Source organism: Halictus rubicundus, chromosome 4 (assembly GCF_050948215.1).
Source record: "Halictus rubicundus isolate RS-2024b chromosome 4, iyHalRubi1_principal, whole genome shotgun sequence".
Classification (NCBI taxonomy): domain Eukaryota; kingdom Metazoa; phylum Arthropoda; class Insecta; order Hymenoptera; family Halictidae; genus Halictus; species Halictus rubicundus.
Genome location: NC_135152.1, coordinates 2006665 through 2027472, shown reverse-complemented (window position 1 = coordinate 2027472; position 20808 = coordinate 2006665). Strand labels below are relative to the sequence as shown.

General features: G+C 48.2%; 1 protein-coding gene across 1 annotated transcript; it reads left to right on the top strand.

Moving 5' to 3' along the window:
• Nucleotides 1–9316: 9316 nt before the first annotated feature.
• On the top strand, nucleotides 9317–14599 carry LOC143353835 (uncharacterized). The gene is made up of 5 exons (XM_076787442.1): nucleotides 9317–9944; nucleotides 11204–12199; nucleotides 12281–12563; nucleotides 12634–12739; nucleotides 13646–14599. Exons 1-5 carry the CDS (start codon nucleotides 9317–9319, stop codon nucleotides 14597–14599), a joined length of 2967 nt encoding a protein of 988 aa, XP_076643557.1.
• Nucleotides 14600–20808: the final 6209 nt, after the last annotated feature.

Below are 20808 nucleotides of genomic sequence, written 5' to 3'. Positions count from 1 at the left end.
AGAATCACACTTTGGAATTGTAGGAGCATTCTAAGTAAGAAAGTTGAGATCACTAGCTTATCTGCTAGATCAGATATTATAGTATGTATAGAAACTTGGCTCAATCCACAATTAAAATTCTCTGTCGCAGGATTTAACATAGTCAGGAAGGATCGCCTTGTTGGCAAGGGAGGCGGCATTGCCATCCTCATTGCCAAAGACCTTAAGTACGATATTTTGAATTCTATTGTACATAACGACCCTCATACAGAAACCAGTTGTGTTCAGATTACGAACACTGAATGTAAGATAGTCTTAGCAGCATGTTACAGACCCCCTTTCAGTAGATTATCCACTGCCCACTGGGAATCCTTTGTCCAAAATATCAAAGACATTGGTCCGTTTTTAATAATGGGGGATTTCAATGCTCACCACCCAGAATGGAATTGCTCCAAAATAGATGGACCGGGCAGAAACCTTCTTCAAGCGATTGACAACCACAACATAGACATATTGAACTATAACCTATCCTCCCACTATGATATGCGTAACAACACCTCAAGCAATCTTGATCTTATACTGGCCCCTAGAAGTCTCTCAGATTCCCTGTTCATAGCACAGGAAGAAGATCCACTCGGTTCTGACCACTTTCCTCTTCTCATCAAACTTAAAACCTCTAGACACCTTTACTCCAAGTTAACCAACAGATTATCCTCCACAAGAACCGACTGGGAAAAATATAGTAACCTTATGAATACCCACATTGAGTCAGCTCTTCGTCAAGGAGAAACTTCAGTTCTTGAGAATTACACCTGGTTTTCAGAATGTATGAGAGACTCTATTCTCAAATGTTCCCCTCGCAGGAAGCATGTCCTCAACCACCTTCACAGGAATCCTGTCCCATGGTGGGACCCAGAATGTGACAAAGCGGTAAGACTGAGAAAGGCTCTTTTCAAAACTGGAAACACCAGTCCTCCTCTCTGAATTGGGATAACTACAAAAGACAAGTAGCCATCACCAAGAAGCTCCTTCAAAAGAAAAAAAGAGATAATTTTAGAGACTTCGCTTCCAGCCTATCACATAGGACCTCTATATCTCATCTATGGAACCACATAAAGATTTTAAAAAACAAATGGACTCTTACGAGAAGCACAGAAGTTGTAGATTCAGATTTCATCAACCTTCAAAAACAGGTGGCTATAAATAAAATATCCCCGCCGTGGGTCCCTGTCAATCCTTCAATAAATCTGGTAGTCTCTCCTAATCAATTCTTGGACTCTCCTTTCAACTTAGTGGAATTCAACTGTGCAATAGAACGAGCCAACCCTAATTCATCTCCCGGTCTGGACGGATTAGATTATAAATCGATTAAATACCTTTCCACCAAATGTAGACTTTACCTGTTAGATATTTACAACGAAATCTTTCAATCAAAAAGGATACCAGAAGAATGGATCAGGAGCCAGATCCTGCTTATTAAAAAGTCAGATAATAAAAGTTTCCGACCCATTTCCCTGACATCTTGTATGTGCAAAATTATGGAAAGAATGATCAATAATAGATTACAGTGGTGGTGTGAAAATACCAATCGGATACCCCATTCCCAATCTGGATTCAGGAAAGGACGATCATGCATTGACAACATCTTTAACCTTTCTGCTTACATTAGAACAGGATTTGCTCTTAAACAAGTTACATCGGCTGCATTCCTAGATATCTGTTCGGCTTATGACAACGTTCAATGGAATATTCTTTTGAAAAAACTCTGTGAAATAGGTATTCCTATTAATACTCTGAGCTTTATAGCCAATTGGTCTTACTGCCGTTTTGCTAGCTCTCCAAGCTTCCAAGGAGTGAGGACAATATACAAAGGCCTGCCTCAAGGCGGGGTATTAAGCCCTTTGCTGTATAACCTTTACGTGGCCGATATATTTAAAGGTGTCCCTAAGGAAGTCCACATATCCCAGTTTGCTGATGACATCGCCCTTTACTTTCGTAACTATGCTTTAAATGATGCTAAAAGATCTATCGAAAAGGCTCTGAAAGAGGTTAACAGAAATTTAGTTAAAATAGGACTTGATCTTTCTTTAGAGAAAACCAACTTTATGGTTTTCAACAATAGAAATATGCCTGTGGGAACACAGGAGAAAGAATTACGAGACTCGTTCGTGGTTGACAATCTTTATTCACGCGCCGCGGCGGTCGCGTCGCCCGATCGTGTCGGTCGGGTCGATATTCTATGACGACTTGGTCGTGCAAGGGCCCGCTCACGAATGCCCCTTCGGCATCGTTACGACTGCCCTCGAAACCGATCTCTTGGAGAGTCTCTCAAGTTTTCCGAGAACAGTCGTAGCTGTTAGGGCGCAGCGTATCGCAGGCGACGATTGACACGTCCGCCTCGAGTTTCGTTGCTGCGTCCTGTATACATTATGTGGTCTGGCGGCGTGCTCGTGCACGGGCCGCCACATCACCCCCCTTGGTGAAATTAAGGGTACGCTCGTACCTGGTTTAATACCTTAACTTAAATAATAATAACTACATCGCTTATAACTAACATAGAAACTACTTATAACTAGTGTCTAGAGATCGCATTGGCGGTCGCAGGTTCGCGTTATCTGCTCGCAACGTAGCGGTCGGGGAAACGAACACGTCTGCCCGATTTTGTCGTGCGCTCACCGTGCCTGTCCGCACGGGGTACCGAGGCATTGTTGTCGACTTCCCGCGGCGGGGGTTTGTCGGTCGCATCTTGCTCGTCGTCGTGTAGCAGGTACGCGGGTTTGAGACGGTCTTAGGACACCGGAACCACTCGATCCTTAACACGAATGTTAAAATGTTTCGGGTGCCGCTCGACTACCTCGTAAGGGCCGTCGTACGCCGGTTGCAAGGCGCCTTTAAGTGCCCCGTGCCTCACGAACACATGCGTCGTCGTGTTGAGGTCTTTAAAAACGAACGTTTTTTTGTTTCCGTGGCGCATTACCGGCGTCGGGCGCACGCCACGGAAATGCTCGCGTAATTTTTCTATGAACGTCTCCTCGTTCGCGTTCGTGGTTCGCCGCTCTACTAATAATTCGCCTGGCAGACGAATCGATTCGCCGTAGAGCATTTCGGCGGGGGTCGCCTTGATATCGTCCTTCCAGGCGGCTCGAATGCCTAGGAGGACGATCGGTAACGCCGAGGCCCAGCTGTCCGCGTGGCAAACGATTGCCGATTTCAGCTGGCGGTGGAATCGTTCCACCATGCCGTTCGCTGCTGGATGGTACGCGGTCGTGTGCAGGTGTTTAGTGCCGATAAGGAGTGACAATTGCTTAAATAAACCGGATTCAAATTGTCGGCCTTGATCGGTCGTGATTCGACAGGGTGTTCCATATCGGGCGATCCACCCCGAAAGTAACGCGTACGCCCCCGTCTCGGCGGTAATATCTTCGACGCTTCCGGCCAGCGCGTGTAACGATCGACGCACGTTACGCAATACCGGTACCCCTTCGACATCGGCAACGGTCCGATGATGTCCACGTGGACATGTTCAAAGCGAAACGACGGCGCATCAAACCTACCCACCGGAGTAGACACGTGCCTACTCGTCTTTGCTCGTTGGCACGGCAGGCACGCCTGTGCCCAGGTTTTACAATCCTTCTGGATACCTGGCCACACAAAACGTTGCGCTACTAGCCGCGCGGTCGCTTTCGCGCCGGAATGGGCGAGGTTGTGGATGGAATCGAACGCGCGCTTACGAAATTTCTTTGTGACGAAAGGTCGCAACGAGGGGGTCGTCGTGTCGCAGTAAACCGCCGGACTTCCGTCGGGAAACATAACACGTTTCAGCACGAGTGACGTGTTCGATTGCAAAATCGCGCGTAACTCTTCGTCCCGCTGCTGGGATTCGGCGAGTTCCGCATAATCGAGGGCCTGAGAAATTTGCGCGATTCGTGACAAAGCGTCGGCGACGATGTTGTCTTTTCCGGACACGTGCTTAATGTCGGTCGTGAATTGCCCAATGAAGTCGAGGTATCGGAACTGTCGCGGGGTATGTTTTTCTGGTTTTTGTGCGAACGCGAAAATGATCGGTTTATGGTCAGTGAATATCGTAAACGCGCGACCTTCTACCATATGCCGGAAGTACCTGACGGCCTTGTATACCGCCAGAAGTTCCCGGTCATATGGACTATATTTTCGCTCGGGTTGCGTTAGTTTCTTTGTGAAAAACGCTAACGGTTGCCATCCGTCGCTCGATCGCTGCTGCAACGCTGCACCCACCGTGAAATCCGAAGCGTCCGTAAAAAGCGCCAAGGGCAACGAAGCATCGGGATGCGCAAGCATGGCGGCTCGGGCGAGGCTGTCCTTGCATCGTTCGAAAGCCTCGATCCTGTCGGGCGTCCAGTCGACGGGGGTTTGGCCCTTGACGTTACCCTGCAGAGCTCCATTTAGGGGCGCCTGGATCCATGCGACCGCGGGCACAAAACGTCGGTAGAAATTCAGCATGCCCAGAAATTGTCGCAGTTCTTTCACTGTCTCTGGGCGTGGGAAAGTTCGAATTGCTTCGACTTTCTGCGGCAACGGCCGTGTGCCGTTCGCGGTCACAGCATATCCCAAAAATGTCACTTCCGGCGCACCAAAAACGCACTTCGCGCAATTCACCAACACCCCGTACTCATTTAAACGACTAAAAAGTTCGTGTAAATGGCGCTCGTGCTCCTCGATCGAGCTCGATGCCACAAGGATGTCGTCGATATAAACGTAGCACCAGTCGAGTCCGCGTAAGACTTCGTCCATGAAGCGCTGAAATGTCTGGGCCGCGTTTCGTAGTCCGAACGACATCCAAGGGAACTCGAACAGCCCGAAAGGTGTAGTGATGGCGGTTTTCGGTATATCGTCCGGGTTCACTGGGATTTGATTATACGCCCGCACTAGGTCTATCGTCGAGAACAACGTCTTGCCGGCCAAACGTTGCGCGAAATCCTCAATGTGAGGCACAGGATATTTATCCGGAATTGTTCTCGCGTTCAACGCCCGATAATCACCGCACGGTCGCCACTCGTCGCCCTTCTTCGGGACCAGATGAAGGGCCGATGACCAACAGCTCTGCGAACGGCGCGCTGTTCCGTCCCTCATCATGGCCTCGAACTCGGCTTTAGCGATCCGCAATTTGTCGGGTGCGAGACGCCGTGGTTTGCAGGACACCGGAGGGCCCGGCGTCGTCCTGATGTGGTGGCGAGTCTCGTGCTTCGTCGTGCGGTGCCCTCCTGATGGGCGCGTGATATCCGGGAACTCGGCGAGGATCGCATGGAACCTAGATTCCCCGGATATCGCTTTTACGCTTCCCGCGCGATTTCCGACCACGCGTCCAGCCGTCGATAACGCAGCTATCCCGTCCACCAGTCTCTTCGCGCGCAGGTCGACGAGAAGGTTGAAAAAACTGAGAAAATCGGCACCTATGATCGGAGTCGTAACATCGGCGACGACGAATCGCCACGGAAAATCCCGTCGCAGTCCCAGGTTTAAACGGAACGCGACGTAACCGTAGGTCCAGATCGTCGAGCCGTTCGCCGCGTACAGCTCATAGTTCGTTTTCTCGCGCATACCCGTCACGCGCGACCGCGGAAACACACACAAATCTGAACCGGTGTCCACCATAAACATTGTCTTGGTCACTCGGTTCGTCACGAACAAGCGGCTCGTAGTCGGCTCGCAATCGCTTGCCGCCATTAGCGATCGGCCCGTCTGTTTTCCGTTGCGAAATTGCACGGCTGACGGCATTTTGTCGCTGCGGCACCAAACCTCCAGTGATACCAGCATCGACCGTCGTCGGGGGGAGGCGAATCACCGCGGTCGCGTGACCTTGAAGGGCTCCTTCGGGCGCTTCGCGACGGCGATCGTGAACGGCGGTAACTGTTTCTCCCAACGCGGAGGGCCGCGATCTCACGGCGTAGCTGGGCCAGCTCCGCGTGGATTCCGTCGGGTGCGGTCGACGCAGCGGTGACCTGCGGACGCGGTGCCACCTCCGCCACGGCGTCGGCGAGGGAAGCGAGTTCGGCCAAGCTTTCCGTTTTCCGCGTCACTAGCACAGTTTGTACACTCGCGGGAAGGCGTCCCAGCCACATTGTTTTCAAAAAATCATCCGACACCATGTCACCCGCGAGGTTTTGTAATCGACGCAGGAAAACCGACGGCTTCCGGTCGCCGATTTCTTCGTGCTCCAAGAGCGTGCGAATCTTCTGCTCCTTGGTGGCCGAAAGGCGCTGGATCAACTCCGCTTTCAGCGTCTCGTATATATTCTGCGCTGGCGGGTTGTTGATGATGTCGCTCACCACGTCCGCGTACTGATTTTCCAAATGCGCACTAACGTAGTGGTATTTGGTGGAGTCCTGCGTGATTCCGCCCAGCACGAACTGCGACTCCAGTTGCCGGAACCATGTTCCCGGGTTCTTCTCCCAAAACGGAGGGACGCGAATCGCCACACGTGCTACCGTGTCGTCTGCTGGGCAAGGGTTCGCCATCGCTGTTGCTAAACTTCTCCTGAACCACACACCCGCCAACGGTTACTGTTCGCGCTACCGTTGAAACCGAGAAAAAAAACCTGTCCTTGCGCGACAGCTCACGTCGGTGTCACCAATTATGTGGGAACACAGGAGAAAGAATTACGAGACTCGTTCGTGGTTGACAATCTTTATTCACGCGCCGCGGCGGTCGCGTCGCTCGATCGTGTCGGTCGGGTCGATATTCTATGACGACTTGCTCGTGCAAGGGCCCGCTCACGAATGCCCCATTCGGCATCGTTACGACTGCCCTCGAAACCGATCTCTTGGAGAGTCTCTCAAGTTTTCCGAGAACAGTCGTGGCTGTTAGGGCGCAGCGTATCGCAGGCGACGATTGACACGTCCGCCTCGAGTTTCGTTGCTGCGTCCTGTATACATTATGTGGCGACGGTCTGGCGGCGTGCTCGCGCACGGGCCGCCACATGCCCATTGGCCGCACCCTTTTCCAAGTAGGTCAGCTCCTGATACCAGATTCAGACAATGTAAAGTTTTTGGGGATTCATCTAGATCCCAGGCTATCCTTCGAAACCCATATTCTCTATCTTCACAAAAGATGCTTCTCCACAATGAACATTATTAAATTTTTAAGAGGCGTTTGGTGGGGCGCCCACCCGGAAACACTTATTCTTCTTTATAAGTCTCTAATCAGATCTAGACTTGATTACGCGGCTCATGTTTACTTCCCTAGCAATCTGTCATTGATCTCCAAACTTGAATCGATTCAGGCTCGCGCTATCAAACTGTCCCTGGGTCTCAGAATGTCATCTCCAACAAATGTTGTTCTATCTGAATCCAAAATTCCTTATCTTCAAAACAGAGCTTCATACCTAGGAAAATCCCATCTAACGAAAATCATTTCCAATGTCAACCACATCTCCAATAGATATATCAAAGATCTATTGGAGGCTATTTCCTTAGACCCTAACAATTCGGCCCTTGGAAAGTCTAAGATCCTCGTTAAATGCATATTAGAAACCCAAAATGTTAACGACATTTGTCACAAAGCTTCCAACTTTCCATGCATAACCTCATCTTATAATTCCACAACTTATCAAGCTCCGTGTGATCTCAACTTAGGTCGCATTTTACAAAGATCCCCAGCACCCAACATTGAATTCATTGAGTATGTTGGAAATCATTACAACAATCACCTATGCATATTTACGGATGGATCCAAAGTGGAAGGTGGGATATCGACAGGAGCAGCAGTTGTCTGCCTGGAGAAACAGACATATCTCCCTATTAGTATTAATCCGACAGCTTCTGTCTTCACAGCAGAGTGTGCAGCTGTCTCTCAGGCCATAGATATCTTTTACTATAGCGAAAGGCCATTAGCAATCTGCTCAGACTCTGTCAGTGCTATAATAAGTCTTCAGAGCCCCACTATGAGCTCTAAAACAAATTTTCATATCGTAGACATTAAACACAAAATTATTGATTTGGCCTCTGCACACCACAATGACAAACATGTTACATTTATCTGGATTCCCTCTCATTGTGGGATACGAGGGAATGAATTAGCTGACCAACTTGCTAAAGAGGCCACCAATAAGCCTCACTCACCCCTACACAAGATCCCCTACACTGATTTTAGAGATTTACATAAGGAAGATATGTGGAAAGAATTCTTGGCTCATCTTAGTTCAATATTTAATAACAAAGGTGTTCTTTATTGGCAAAAATTCTTTAAACCTCAAAAATCACCTTGGTATAGCGGTTACGATCTGCCAAGAGATTTTATAGTTCGATTTGGTAGAATGAGAACAAACCATGTTAATACCAGAGAATCTCTGGCGAGATTTAAGATGGTTCCTGATTCATCTTGTGAGTGTTCTCATCCCGTTCAAGATATTGACCATCTCTTATGACATTGTCCCCTGCGTTCTAAAGGAAGACAGGAAATGATTCAAAGTTTGATATCCACCGTCAATACCAATCCCGTTTCGATCGATATCTTCCTTAAAAATGTAAATATAAAAGCCTTGTATATAATCAGAGTGTTAGACACACTGTGTATGTAGTGTAGGGCACGGACGTAACGGGTTTGACACGGAATCCTTGGGGAACTGACAACTGTTTGTTTTGGTGTGCTCCGTGTACGTTCTGCCGTTGGAGACGTTTTGAATTCGACGAAACGGACAAACTCGGTAGCCGTACCGGTGACGTGTGACGTCATTTCGCCGGCGACGCGTGTGCTCGCGCGTTACCGCGAAGACGAGTCGTGTATTAGACGTAGATCGAACCGCACGCGTTAGGCCAAGCGAGGCGCATAACTTAGCTTTCGGTCATTTTCGATTCCGTGCATTCTGTCTCGTTTCTCCGTCACTCTCGATTCCGATAGAGATTTTCGTAACACTTGCGGTGCGTTATTTGAGACTGCGTAACCACCGCGTGCGTGTACCGCTTTGTTATCGCGAAGGCGAAAACCTCCCGTGCGTTCTTTGTATCGTTTTTTATTGAGAATATATTTAGACTGCTCAATCGAGCTATTTAATACAAATCTCAACTTTCTTCAACAAATACCGTCTATTCTACCGATTCTCCCACTAAGGAAGGAATTCCTAGAGCATCTCTCGACCACCTTGCGGATTAATGAAATTCAGTTGATATCCCTAGATTTCGCGTGAGGCTCCAGGTTGAACATTTTGGTCCTTCGAGCCGGATCTCTTTCTTAAGTGGTTTACTCGGTTAGAAGAAAACGGTCCAAGTGCGATAGTCCGTTAGAAACGTTCGTAACGACATTGATTACCGTGTGAAGATCGTTTCGAAATTGTTGTGACTCATACGCGAATACGTTACCTACAATGACTTCCAAGCCAGCAGCGGTCGATTCGGTCGACAACGTGTTTTATCAGCAACAACGCGAGTGCGAATACTTGACGAAGTTCCTCCCAAATTTAAAGAAAAGGGGAGAGAACAACTTTACCGTCATGTATCTGGAGCAACGGATGGCGCTCCTTCAAGAGACCTGGGCAAATATCAGGCAGCTGGACGGGTTCCTGCACGCCAGTGCACAGGACGACTCGGAGAGACAGGAACATCCTTACTTCAAGGAAAAGCGGATGGACAAAGTCAACGAGGCGTATGACGACACTTGGATGTACATCAACATCCATCTAGCAAAGTTACGTCCAGGTCCGAACCCGCGTCTGGTAGATAACTCCAGTGTTTTAAAATCAAACGAGCCGGTGAGTCAGGTAAATTACGTAAAATTACCGAAAGTCGACCTGCCGAAATTCGACGGTGACTACGCCAAGTGGAAACCGTTCGAACCGCGTTTTACTTCCGGTATCGTAAAGAATGCACAGTTGAGCAACGAGGTTCGTCTGCAATACTTATTCAGTTGTTTGTCCGGTAAAGCAATGTCGGTAGTCGAACATTTGGATATTACCGAAGAAAACTTTCAAATCGCGTGGGACAGACTCAAGATACGTACGACAACGAACGGGTTATAGTCGGTTCCCTGCTTAAACAGCTTCATTCGTTTTCTACAATACGAGGCGATCGTCTAGATTCATTGCAGCAATTCACGTTGAAATTTCGCAACAGTCTAGAAGCGTTAAAGAAATTGGGTCGCGGGAGCGCGGAAGATCATTTAGTTTATTTAATAACTAGTAAATTCGACTCTGCATTGAACACAGACTGGCATAACCAGCTCGGCAAATCGAAAAAGTATCCAGCGTACGATACTGTCGAAGAATTTCTGGTAACGAAAGCAACTTCTCTCGAGTTAGCGGACGAATCTCCCTCCGCGCGCGAAAACAGCGGAAAAATTACCGGTCAAGCGCGCGTGAGGACTAGCGCGCATGTTGTGGAAGAAACGAAAGCCCAATTAATACCGTGTGCTTTTTGTACCGCGCAACATGCGATTCGTGATTGTAACGCGTTTCGTAAACTCAACCCACGAGCCAGGTTCGATTTTTTGAAACCGCGTCGCGTGTGCATTAATTGTTTAAAACCGGATCACACCGTATCTCTTTGCAAGAGTACATGCGTCTGTCGAGAATGCGGAGGAAAGCATCATACGCTCCTCCACCGAGGAGACAGAGGAAGCGGCGGTAAAAAAGTATGCGTCGCGTCTAACAATGCACCTCGGATTAATTCGGACTCTGCGCGCGTTCCATTTGTTAACAAGCAGTCATCAGCTGTCAAGTTTGACGACACAGACTCTCAGTCTCCCAGCGAGATGTCCAACAATGTCGCATTGCATTTTTCTGATACCGTTCCGAATGGCGGAAAACCTGTCTTTCTCGCGACAGCGATTGTAAAAGTGTACGCCCCCGATGGACGGTTTAGATTAGCACGCGCGTTGCTTGACCAGGGTTCTCAATCATCGTTCGTCTCGACAAACCTGGTTCAAGATCTTCAACTACAAAAAATGCGTACCCCGGTTTCGGTAACTGGCCTCGGCGGCAATAACGCGAATAATATCGATTATAGCTCGCTTGTTCGGATCGGTCACACCGACGGACATAAGCCGATCGCGGCAACACACGCATATATTGTCCGAAATATATCGCAATATGCACCACCGCGGATCAACGTCGAAAATTATCGCGAATTTAAAAAGCTACCGCTCGCGGATCAAGATCCCGCGTCGACTCAACGCATCGACATGTTGATCGGCGCCGAACTTTTTAGCCAAATTCTTAAACCCGGACTTCGACGTACTCGGAATGCGGGTCCAATAGCGCAGAATACCGTGTTCGGGTGGATTTTGTCCGGCCAAGCGTCCGATGCTAAGCTGAAGCGTCCGACAATTCTTGCTCATCATATGAGCATCAACGATCCGCTTGAAACAGCTCTGAGCAAGTTTTGGGAAAGCGAAGCGATTCCGTCGTGTTCGCTCCTCACTCAGGAGGAGAAACATTGCGAACAGCACTTCGCCGATACGTACACGCGCGATGATACCGGTCGTTTCACCGTGCGATTACCGTTTAACAAGCCGAAGCCGAACGACTTCTTAGGCGATTCGTTTCGCGGAGCGGTTTCGTCCTTGACGCGTTTAACCACCAAGCTCCAAAACGACATCAATGTTAAACGCGAATATACCGAATTTCTACGGCAATATGAGTCCCTCGGACACATGTCGCGGCTCGGAACCGTCGATCGAACTCGTACATATATACCGCATAGGGCCGTTATACGGGAAGAAAGTAAAACAACCAAGCTCCGCGTTGTTTTTAACGCAACCAACAAGAGTTCTAGCGGATACTCGTTGAATGATTTGTTGCATGTCGGGCCTAAGTTACAGCTCGATATAACGAGTATATTATTAAATTGGCGTATTCATGAATACGTGCTTGTCGCCGACATAGAAAAAATGTTCCGCCAGATTCTTGTCCATCCATCCGATCGACGCTTCCAGTGTATATTATGGAAGAACGAAAATACCGAAGCCTTAGAAGCGTACGAATTAAATACCATAACATATGGAACAGCGTGCGCACCGTATTTGGCAATGCGTGTAATCCGCGAGCTAAACACTCTCGAGGGTGCCGACTATCCCCTAGCGTCGCCGGTTCTAAACAATCAGGTCTACGTTGATGATGTTTTTATCGGATCGCCGGACAAAAAATTGTTGGAACAAACTCGCGTTCAAGTATGCACGTTATTAGGTCGTGGTGGATTCAATTTACGCAAATGGGCCGGAAACGATCCCGAAACGCTCCACAACATTCCCAAATGTGAGCATTCTCACGCCATTGATTTGCGAATTTTTAACGAATCAGAGTTAAAAGTATTAGGAATTCGATGGATACCATCAGACGACGCCTTTTACTTTAGTTTACTACAATTCATACCGCGAACGGACCGAATGACTAAACGAGAGTTATTATCGGAAATCGCGAAACTGTTCGATCCGCTCGGATGGTTATCCCCTTTAGTTGTACGCGCTAAAATTCTCATGCAACAACAATGGCTTGAGAAAATAGGCTGGGATGACCAGGTCTCGGAATCCACGCAGGGCTTCATGGAATGCATTTTGTACCGATTGGCGTGCGATGAATGCGAAGCGAATCCCGCGATGGATCCGTTATGGACCCGACTGTATATCGTTACAATTACACGGCTTTAGCGATGCCTCACGTTCTGCGTTCTCCTGCGCCGTATACGCTAGAGTCACCAGAATCAGTGGTGCCACATATACTACGTTACTGGCGGCAAAAACTCGCGTTGCGCCCATTAAGACGTTATCCATACCGATACTCGAACTCAACGGTGCGGTAATGCTCTCGGAATTACTGTTATACGTGACGACCGCGCTCTCGGCTCCGGTAGAACAGACAGTTTGCTGGACGGATTCAACAATTGTAATCGCATGGCTCCGAAAGCATCCGTCTACATGGAAAGTCACAGTAGCGAATAGAACTTCAAAAATTCATACTACCCTACCGCAAGCGATTTGGCGACACGTTCCGACTCGCGATAACCCCGCGGATTTAAATTCTCGAGGCGCGAATGCGGAGGACTTACTCTCTTCGCAATTTTGGATCGAGGGACCGTCGTGGCTCCGCGACAGCGAAGAGCATTGGCCAGTGCAAAAAATCGTTAACACAAATGAGGAATACAGGTCGAGCGCGTCTCACGTTGCCACAAATGTCGAAATTTGGGATGTATTTTCGAGAATTTCGCGATGGACCAAGCTAGTACGGGTAATCGCTTACTGCAAACGGTTTATAAACAAACTACGTTCGAAACCCGGGTCAGTGCATTTTTACCTTACCGCGTTAGAATTAAGAGACGCGGAACAAGTTATATTTCGCTATACACAAAACCAATTCTTCGCGGCGGAAATTAGCATGCTATTAAAGGGTAAGCCCATTAACAAGCGCTCCCCTCTCTTACCGCTCAACCCTTTTATCGACGCAGAAGGGATTCTACGAGTGGGCGGTAGGCTTCAAAATTCCTTCCTCGCGTGGGATACGAAACATCCCATAATTTTACCGAAGACCATTGTATCCGATCTAATAATCGCGTATACGCATCGCACAACGTTGCATGGCGGCATGCAGCTTACGATCCATACCGTACGTCAACGATTCTGGATACTCGGGATTCGAAACACCACGCGAAAATTAATACATAAATGCGTCCAATGCGCGCGTTGGCGAGCAAAAACTGCAACTCAGCTGATGCAGAACCTTGTACCGTCTCGATGCCGACCATCGCGACCCTTCGAGAACATCGGCGTGGACTACGCGGGACCGTACCAAGTTCGGGAAGCTGTGGGTCGAGGGAAACGAGCTCACAAGACGTATATCGCCGTCTTCATTTGCTTTGCGACTCATGCGATACACATTGAACTCGTCCATTCCTACTCGACGGAAGGATTTTTGGCAACCTTCGACAGATTCATTTCCCGTCGCGGGATCCCAGCTACAGTCACCAGCGACAACGGGACGAATTTCGTTGGAGCTGCTCGAGAACTTGCGCGCGACTTTGTCACGGCTTGCCAATCTCCGGAACTACGCGACCGATGTGCGGACCTGAAGATCAACTGGTCTTTTTATCCACCGGGCGCACCGCTTCACGGAGGAATGCAAGAAGCAGCCGTTCGCTCCGTCAAACACCATCTTCGTCGGATTATAGGTACCTTCACACCTACCGCCGAGGAAATGGAGACGCTGCTATGCAAAGTCGAGGCAACGTTAAATTCGCGACCGCTTACACGTATTCGAGACGATGCCGACTGTCTCGAAATACTGACTCCAGGACACTTTTTAACGGGTAGTCCTTTAAACACGCGACCAACCTCTTCAGTCGCGGACGTACCGATATCGCGTCTCACTCGTTGGAGAACGTTGCAGAAATTCCACGAACTGCTCTGGAAACACTGGTCTCGCGAATACTTGCAGGAATTGCAGACCCGATACAAGTGGAATACGGAAAAGCAGCAGATAACGGAAAACGACATTGTACTCGTCGAAAATCCCTTGTTACCGCCTAATCGTTGGGAATTAGGACGAATTATCGCAACTTATCCAGGAAAGGACGGGAACACACGAGTGGTGGACGTGCGTACGAAGTCATCGACATACCGACGGCCCATCACCCGTATTTGTAAATTACCTATCGATGAATGATGTCGACTTGCATATAGTTATAAGCGTTAAACAGTTATTGTAAATTGCAGATTTAATTTTTCTATTGTTCTTTTTTACGCGTGATCATACGGTTGCGTGTTCTCGCAAGGCGGGCGGTGTTGTTAGACACACTGTGTATGTAGTGTAGGGCACGGACGTAACGGGTTTGACACGGAATCCTTGGGGAACTGACAACTGTTTGTTTTGGTGTGCTCCGTGTACGTTCTGCCGTTGGAGACGTTTTGAATTCGACGAAACGGACAAACTCGGTAGCCGTACCGGTGACGTGTGACGTCATTTCGCCGGCGACGCGTGTGCTCGCGCGTTACCGCGAAGACGAGTCGTGTATTAGACGTAGATCGAACCGCACGCGTTAGGCCAAGCGAGGCGCATAACTTAGCTTTCGGTCATTTTCGATTCCGTGCATTCTGTCTCGTTTCTCCGTCACTCTCGATTCCGATAGAGATTTTCGTAACACTTGCGGTGCGTTATTTGAGACTGCGTAACCACCGCGTGCGTGTACCGCTTTGTTATCGCGAAGGCGAAAACCTCCCGTGCGTTCTTTGTATCGTTTTTTATTGAGAATATATTTAGACTGCTCAATCGAGCTATTTAATACAAATCTCAACTTTCTTCAACAAATACCGTCTATTCTACCGATTCTCCCACTAAGGAAGGAATTCCTAGAGCATCTCTCGACCACCTTGCGGATTAATGAAATTCAGTTGATATCCCTAGATTTCGCGTGAGGCTCCAGGTTGAACACAGAGACTTCTGTAAGATTAACAATATCAATGTTTAACAGAGAGGATGTATTAGTTAGTATCTCTGAGTTAGTCTTTTTATAGTTGTTAATTTTTTATCATGTTTGTTAGTTAGTAAGAGTATGTTTTTACAAATGCGGATGTATGTATGTGATTTCGTGCGCTTATGGATGTACGCAGTTTTGCATTATATTATATATAGAAGTGACATTTCCAATTTTATAATTACTTAGTCTTAGGTCAATATTATTTGAATGTATGCGAAATAATTGATGTATAAGAGGCGTATTGTCTGTTACTTATTATCAGCACTAATTTCTTTATGTATGTCCGCTGATAGGCCAGTTCTGGCCTAATGCGTAATAAAAAAAAAAAAAGACAGTATCATTACAATTAATATTATTCTTAATTTATATTAATTACAGATTTTGTACACAAGATTTACATGTTAGTTACATATTTCATATAAAACAATTAAGCTGTACGTTCTAATCCTGGTTAAAAAAATAATGTGCATTCAGTTTTATGCTAAAAGACTGACCGGTTCTGTTCCAGGAAAGACTGACAGGTTCTGTGCCATGCTAAAAGACTGACCGGTTCTGTTCCAGGAAAGATTGACCGGTTCTGTGCCATGCTAAGACTGAGCAGATGTCAGCACTATATCGGGAACGCCGAAAACCCGTCCGTGAGCACTCTCATTCCTCTCTGACACTGCGACGCAACACGATCTATGTTTATGGTTATGGTTTATTCTTTTCTTTATATACATAAAGATGGCGTTGAAGAGCCTGAACTCTAACTGCCCAATACAAAAACGGTCCTTATGTGGTATTGTTGATCTAAATCTAATTACTTATATACTATAGATGAAAATATCTGTAATTCTATGTGTAATAAATTCGTTTCGCCTTACTTTGTCTATTATATAATCAATAATCAACACTTATAAACTGGGTATTAACTTAAACACATATAAACTATATATAGATGTATCAGATGTTCTGATCTAAGAATTTGTTCTTAATACTTAATATTTGTACTCTATTCTTCATTTTCCTTCTCTGGAGGTATGTTTAGATTGCTCTGTCTATTTGTAATAAAAATATTGCTATAGCTCTCAAAATGGAATCATCTTTCGTTTTTAGTATACTAAAAACTTCCTCTTCCAGGTCTATGTCCTTTTTAGCAAAGATTCTCATTAGCTTTCCTCTTTTTCCTGAGTATATGGGACAGCTCCATATGATATGGTCAATGTCTTCGTTATCGTGGCCACATTCACATTGTAACGAGTCCGTTTCCGCGGATCTCGTACAACCGGTCCTTGCGGCCGGATTTGGCTCGCCGTGCCAAGGTTCGCGGCGGGATAACGCGAGGTTCGCGGCGGGACGCGGACGGTCGGGAACGGGCGGTCAAGAACACACGTTTTTCCGCGTATGGCTCACTGCCCCGTCGTTACATTCGCGGTTCGCGGCGTGTTCGGTATCGGCGGCTAGATGCGGGGGAACGTATCACGGAGGGGTCATGGCCGTACGCAGCGGCGTAACCGGACCAGGGGCAACCTCGGTGGACGGAGAGCCCGTGCCCCAGGGCGACCGGCGATACGTCGGTCGCGGGTGGTTCGCTCTCCTAGGGTGTAGGACGGAGGCGGAGATGTCGTGGTCAACGGAAGAGATGGTTACTTACCCTGGCTCCGGTCCTCGATCGCTCGGCGTTCGGGTCGGCACCTCCAGGAAGTCTAGCACGCGGCGGCGGCAGGCGGGTTTTCGCGGATCGCGAAGACGCCGAAAACTGCTCGGCAGTTACCCGTGAAACCCTCACGCGTCGCGTAATACTTTTTGGCTATCGACTCGGCGCGTTCGGTATCGGCGGCTAGATGCGGGAAAAACGATCCACGCACGGCGAAGTCGGAAGACCGAAGAGAACGACTTCCTGCTTGGTTCTCTCTCCTCGCTAGGCGAGGGGGTGCGGTGCGGGGTGGTTCGCGGAGGATTTTCCGGCGGCGTCACGCATCCGGCGGGACGGTTTCGCATCATGGCGGTTTCCGGTTCCCGCCAAGGTCGGTTCGGTGACGCAGGGATCGCGGAGGGCGTTCGCGGGCACCGGCGGATCTTGGTATCCGTCGGTCGTGTTCGGGGAAGTTCGGGTTCGGCGGCGATCACGGCTAGTAACAGGCCTGGAGCAGCCAGGTCTGTTACAACATATTGTGTAATTTATATATTTTTTCCTAGCTAGGGAGCTTGCTAGGTTGTAGTGATTAGCTCTAATCCTGCTCAAGGTGTTAATGGATCTTCTTCCTATGTTCTTTATTGAATCAAACTAAGGCTTTCTTTTTCCTACGTTGGTATCTGTTGTTTCAAAGTATTTTTTTCCTTTATACGTTCCTTCTCTTATATGACTCCAATCTGATTTTTGCCACTTGCTATCTTTAGTATGGTTGTATACATCTTCTGTAGGGATTTTGAAATTGTCATCTGGATCATATCTCGTTCTTTCTTTTGCTACGGTATCAGCTCTTTCATTACCCTCAATTCCAACGTGTGCTGGGATCCAAGAAAAAGTGATTCTTTTTTCTTTCTTTGCATTAATGTTACAGACGTGTTTAGCGATCCTTATGATCCACGGATTGATTAACTTGTCCGAAGAAATGCCTTGTAAGCCTCTTAAGGCACTTTCAGAGTCAGTTAGGATGATTATATTGCCCGTTGTGTCTGTATATTTTTCTTCTGCCATACTTACTGCCTTGCTTATGGCGATACATTCTGTTGTGTAAATGGTTGCTATATTATTAATGCTAAAACCCTCCTCTTCCCAGTCCTTATCTTTTTTGAATACAATACCCACTCCGTTTGAAATGCTATCTTTCTTTTTGGAGCCATCTGTGTAAATTTGTATTGGGTTGAAGTCTGTGATCTTGAGTTTGTCCTTAATCATGCCTACAAGAGTATCATCGTTATCGTCGTAGCATTTTCTTATAGAGCCTGTTTCAAAGTCTATTATGTCTTCCCATTTAATTTTCCTCAAGTACTGTAGGTCGTTTTTCTCTTCCCAGATATTAGTTTTGAATATTATGTCTTCCATCTTCTTTGTTTCCAGCCAGGCCTTGTTTAATATATTATTTTCTTCATATTGAATATTCATTCCATCTGAGCTAATAATTTGGCTGTTTATATGTTCCATAACTTTGCTAAAGGTTTTTGATCTCTGTTTCAGAATATATTTTTCGGCTAGTAGGTTGACCCTCTCCTCGAATGACATTATACCTGCTTCCACTGCCATGACGTTGGTGGGGGTGGAATTCCTGTAGCCCATGGCTATTCTAATTCCTTCGTTCTGGATTTTCTGGTATCTTTCCATGGATTTGTTTGTAGGGCTGTAGTAAGCTGGTATAGAATATTCCAGGACTGATCTTACAAGACTTTTGTAAAGATGGATCATGACGTTTGGGGATGCCCCATTTTTTATATGTGCGATATACCTTAACATGTTTAATCTTTTTTTAACTTTTTTTTCGGTTTCTTTTACCTGATGGTTAAAATTCAGTTTGTTGTCCAATGAAATGCCTAAAAATTTGGCTCTTTCTGATTCCTCTATTATACATTCTCCCCTCTTTATTATCAATTTATTACTCCTGTGGGAATGTCTTCTGTAGTATAGAATTTGAGTTTTGTCTTCAGCGATTTTCAGTTGAATTTCACTTAGTTTTTCATTAAGAGATTGTATAGATTTTATTGTATGGTATGCAGCTTCCTTCATGTTATTACAAGTGATAATTATCGCGATATCATCTGCATATTGTAAGATTTCATACTTTTCTTCTTCCATTCTGTGGCCTAATTCCAAAGTATAAATATTGTATAAGATGGGACTAAGTATAGACCCCTGTGGCAATCCAATATAACAGTCCTCTATTCTATCTCTTGATATAATTATAGATTCGTTCTGGGCATTTTATCTTTTTTAAAATGTTTAGTAGGATATCGTGGTCCACATTGTCGTATGCAAATTTCACATCTGCCAGAATTATCACCGTTTCCTTGCTTGCTCTGCTGTTACGCCTAATTATCGAGATCAACGATGTTAAATTATCCATGGTACTTCTGCCTTTCCTAAAACTATTTTGTGATTCGTGTATTAATGATTTACTTTCCATCCAGTTGGTGAGTCTGCTTACAACAACCCTTTTTTTTTTTTTTTTTTTATCGTGAGGAAATGTTTTATACATACCCCGACTCCCTGGGGGAAGCCGGGGTTATGTGGGATTCTCCCCGGGGGCGAGCCCCCGGAGACTACCCACTAAAACCTCACGCCCACCTAAGCTACACGGGAGGTGCCTGGATCACGCGAGTACTCAACAGGACACCCCCCAGCTATCATCATACCCCGGGGGAGGGGTTAACCTCCCCCACTGCCTACGCTATAAGACCCCGGGCGGAGGGACCCGCCCGGTGTCCCCATCCCTGGAGCCTTCGGATTGAGCTTCCCGAGCCCCAGCTCGGTCCACCCACAGCTCCCGGAGTCTTCATGCCCCGCTCGGGGCCGGTATCCCGAAGGAACGAGCCCCGGCCGAGGCAGGAAGACGCCGCCACCGGAAGGAAGGGCCGTCGGAGGCGCGATCCGGCACGCCCCGACCCTTCCTCACCCAGTACCCCCCACGGATCCCCCTCCCCATTCGGGGAGGGGCGGACCGACACCCCCCCAAACCGGGAAACTAACCCGGGGGGTGTCGGCCTATCACGGGGGGAGCTGTGCTCCCCCCCGGGGGCCCGGGTCAGCTCACGCCCCGGCCCCCCAAGTTCGCCGCCCCCAATGGTGGGGGCATAACAGGGCGCGGGGGAACCCCCAGCGCCAACCCCACTCCGCCCCCCACCACCGGGGGCCATACGTTGACGCGGGGGAGACCCCCGCGCCCTCCCAGCCGTCGCCGCCCCCCTCCTGGGGGGTACACGTCGGCGCGGGGGTCGTCCCCGCGCCCACACCCTCCTCGCGGAGCCCGGGTCCCGTTCCCGGGCCCGCTCGGCGGCCTCCTTCTGCTGAATAACTTCATCGCAGAAGGAGGCCACCGCCTTCCACGACCCCACGCTGCCGACCATGTGGTCGACCACGGTCGACAGCGCGAGGTCCCACCCTCCCACTGCGGCTCGCAGGACACGGCGCGGCCCGGCCCAAGCAGGGCACTCCTCCAGAGTGTGCCGCGCCGTGTCGACATCTTCGCCGCAGTGGTGGCACTGCGTAGTCGGCTCCCGCCCCATTCTATGCAGGTACTCTCCGAAGCAACCGTGGCCGGAGAGCACCTGCGTGAGGCGGAAGGTCAACCTTCCCCGCCTCCTGCACCATATATGAAATATGGGCAGGAGGGCCCGGACAATCGGACGTGTGGAGGGCGTTAGCAGTGCCCTCCACTCCGATAAACTTTCCGTCCGGGCCTGGCGATTCTGGCCCTCGAGC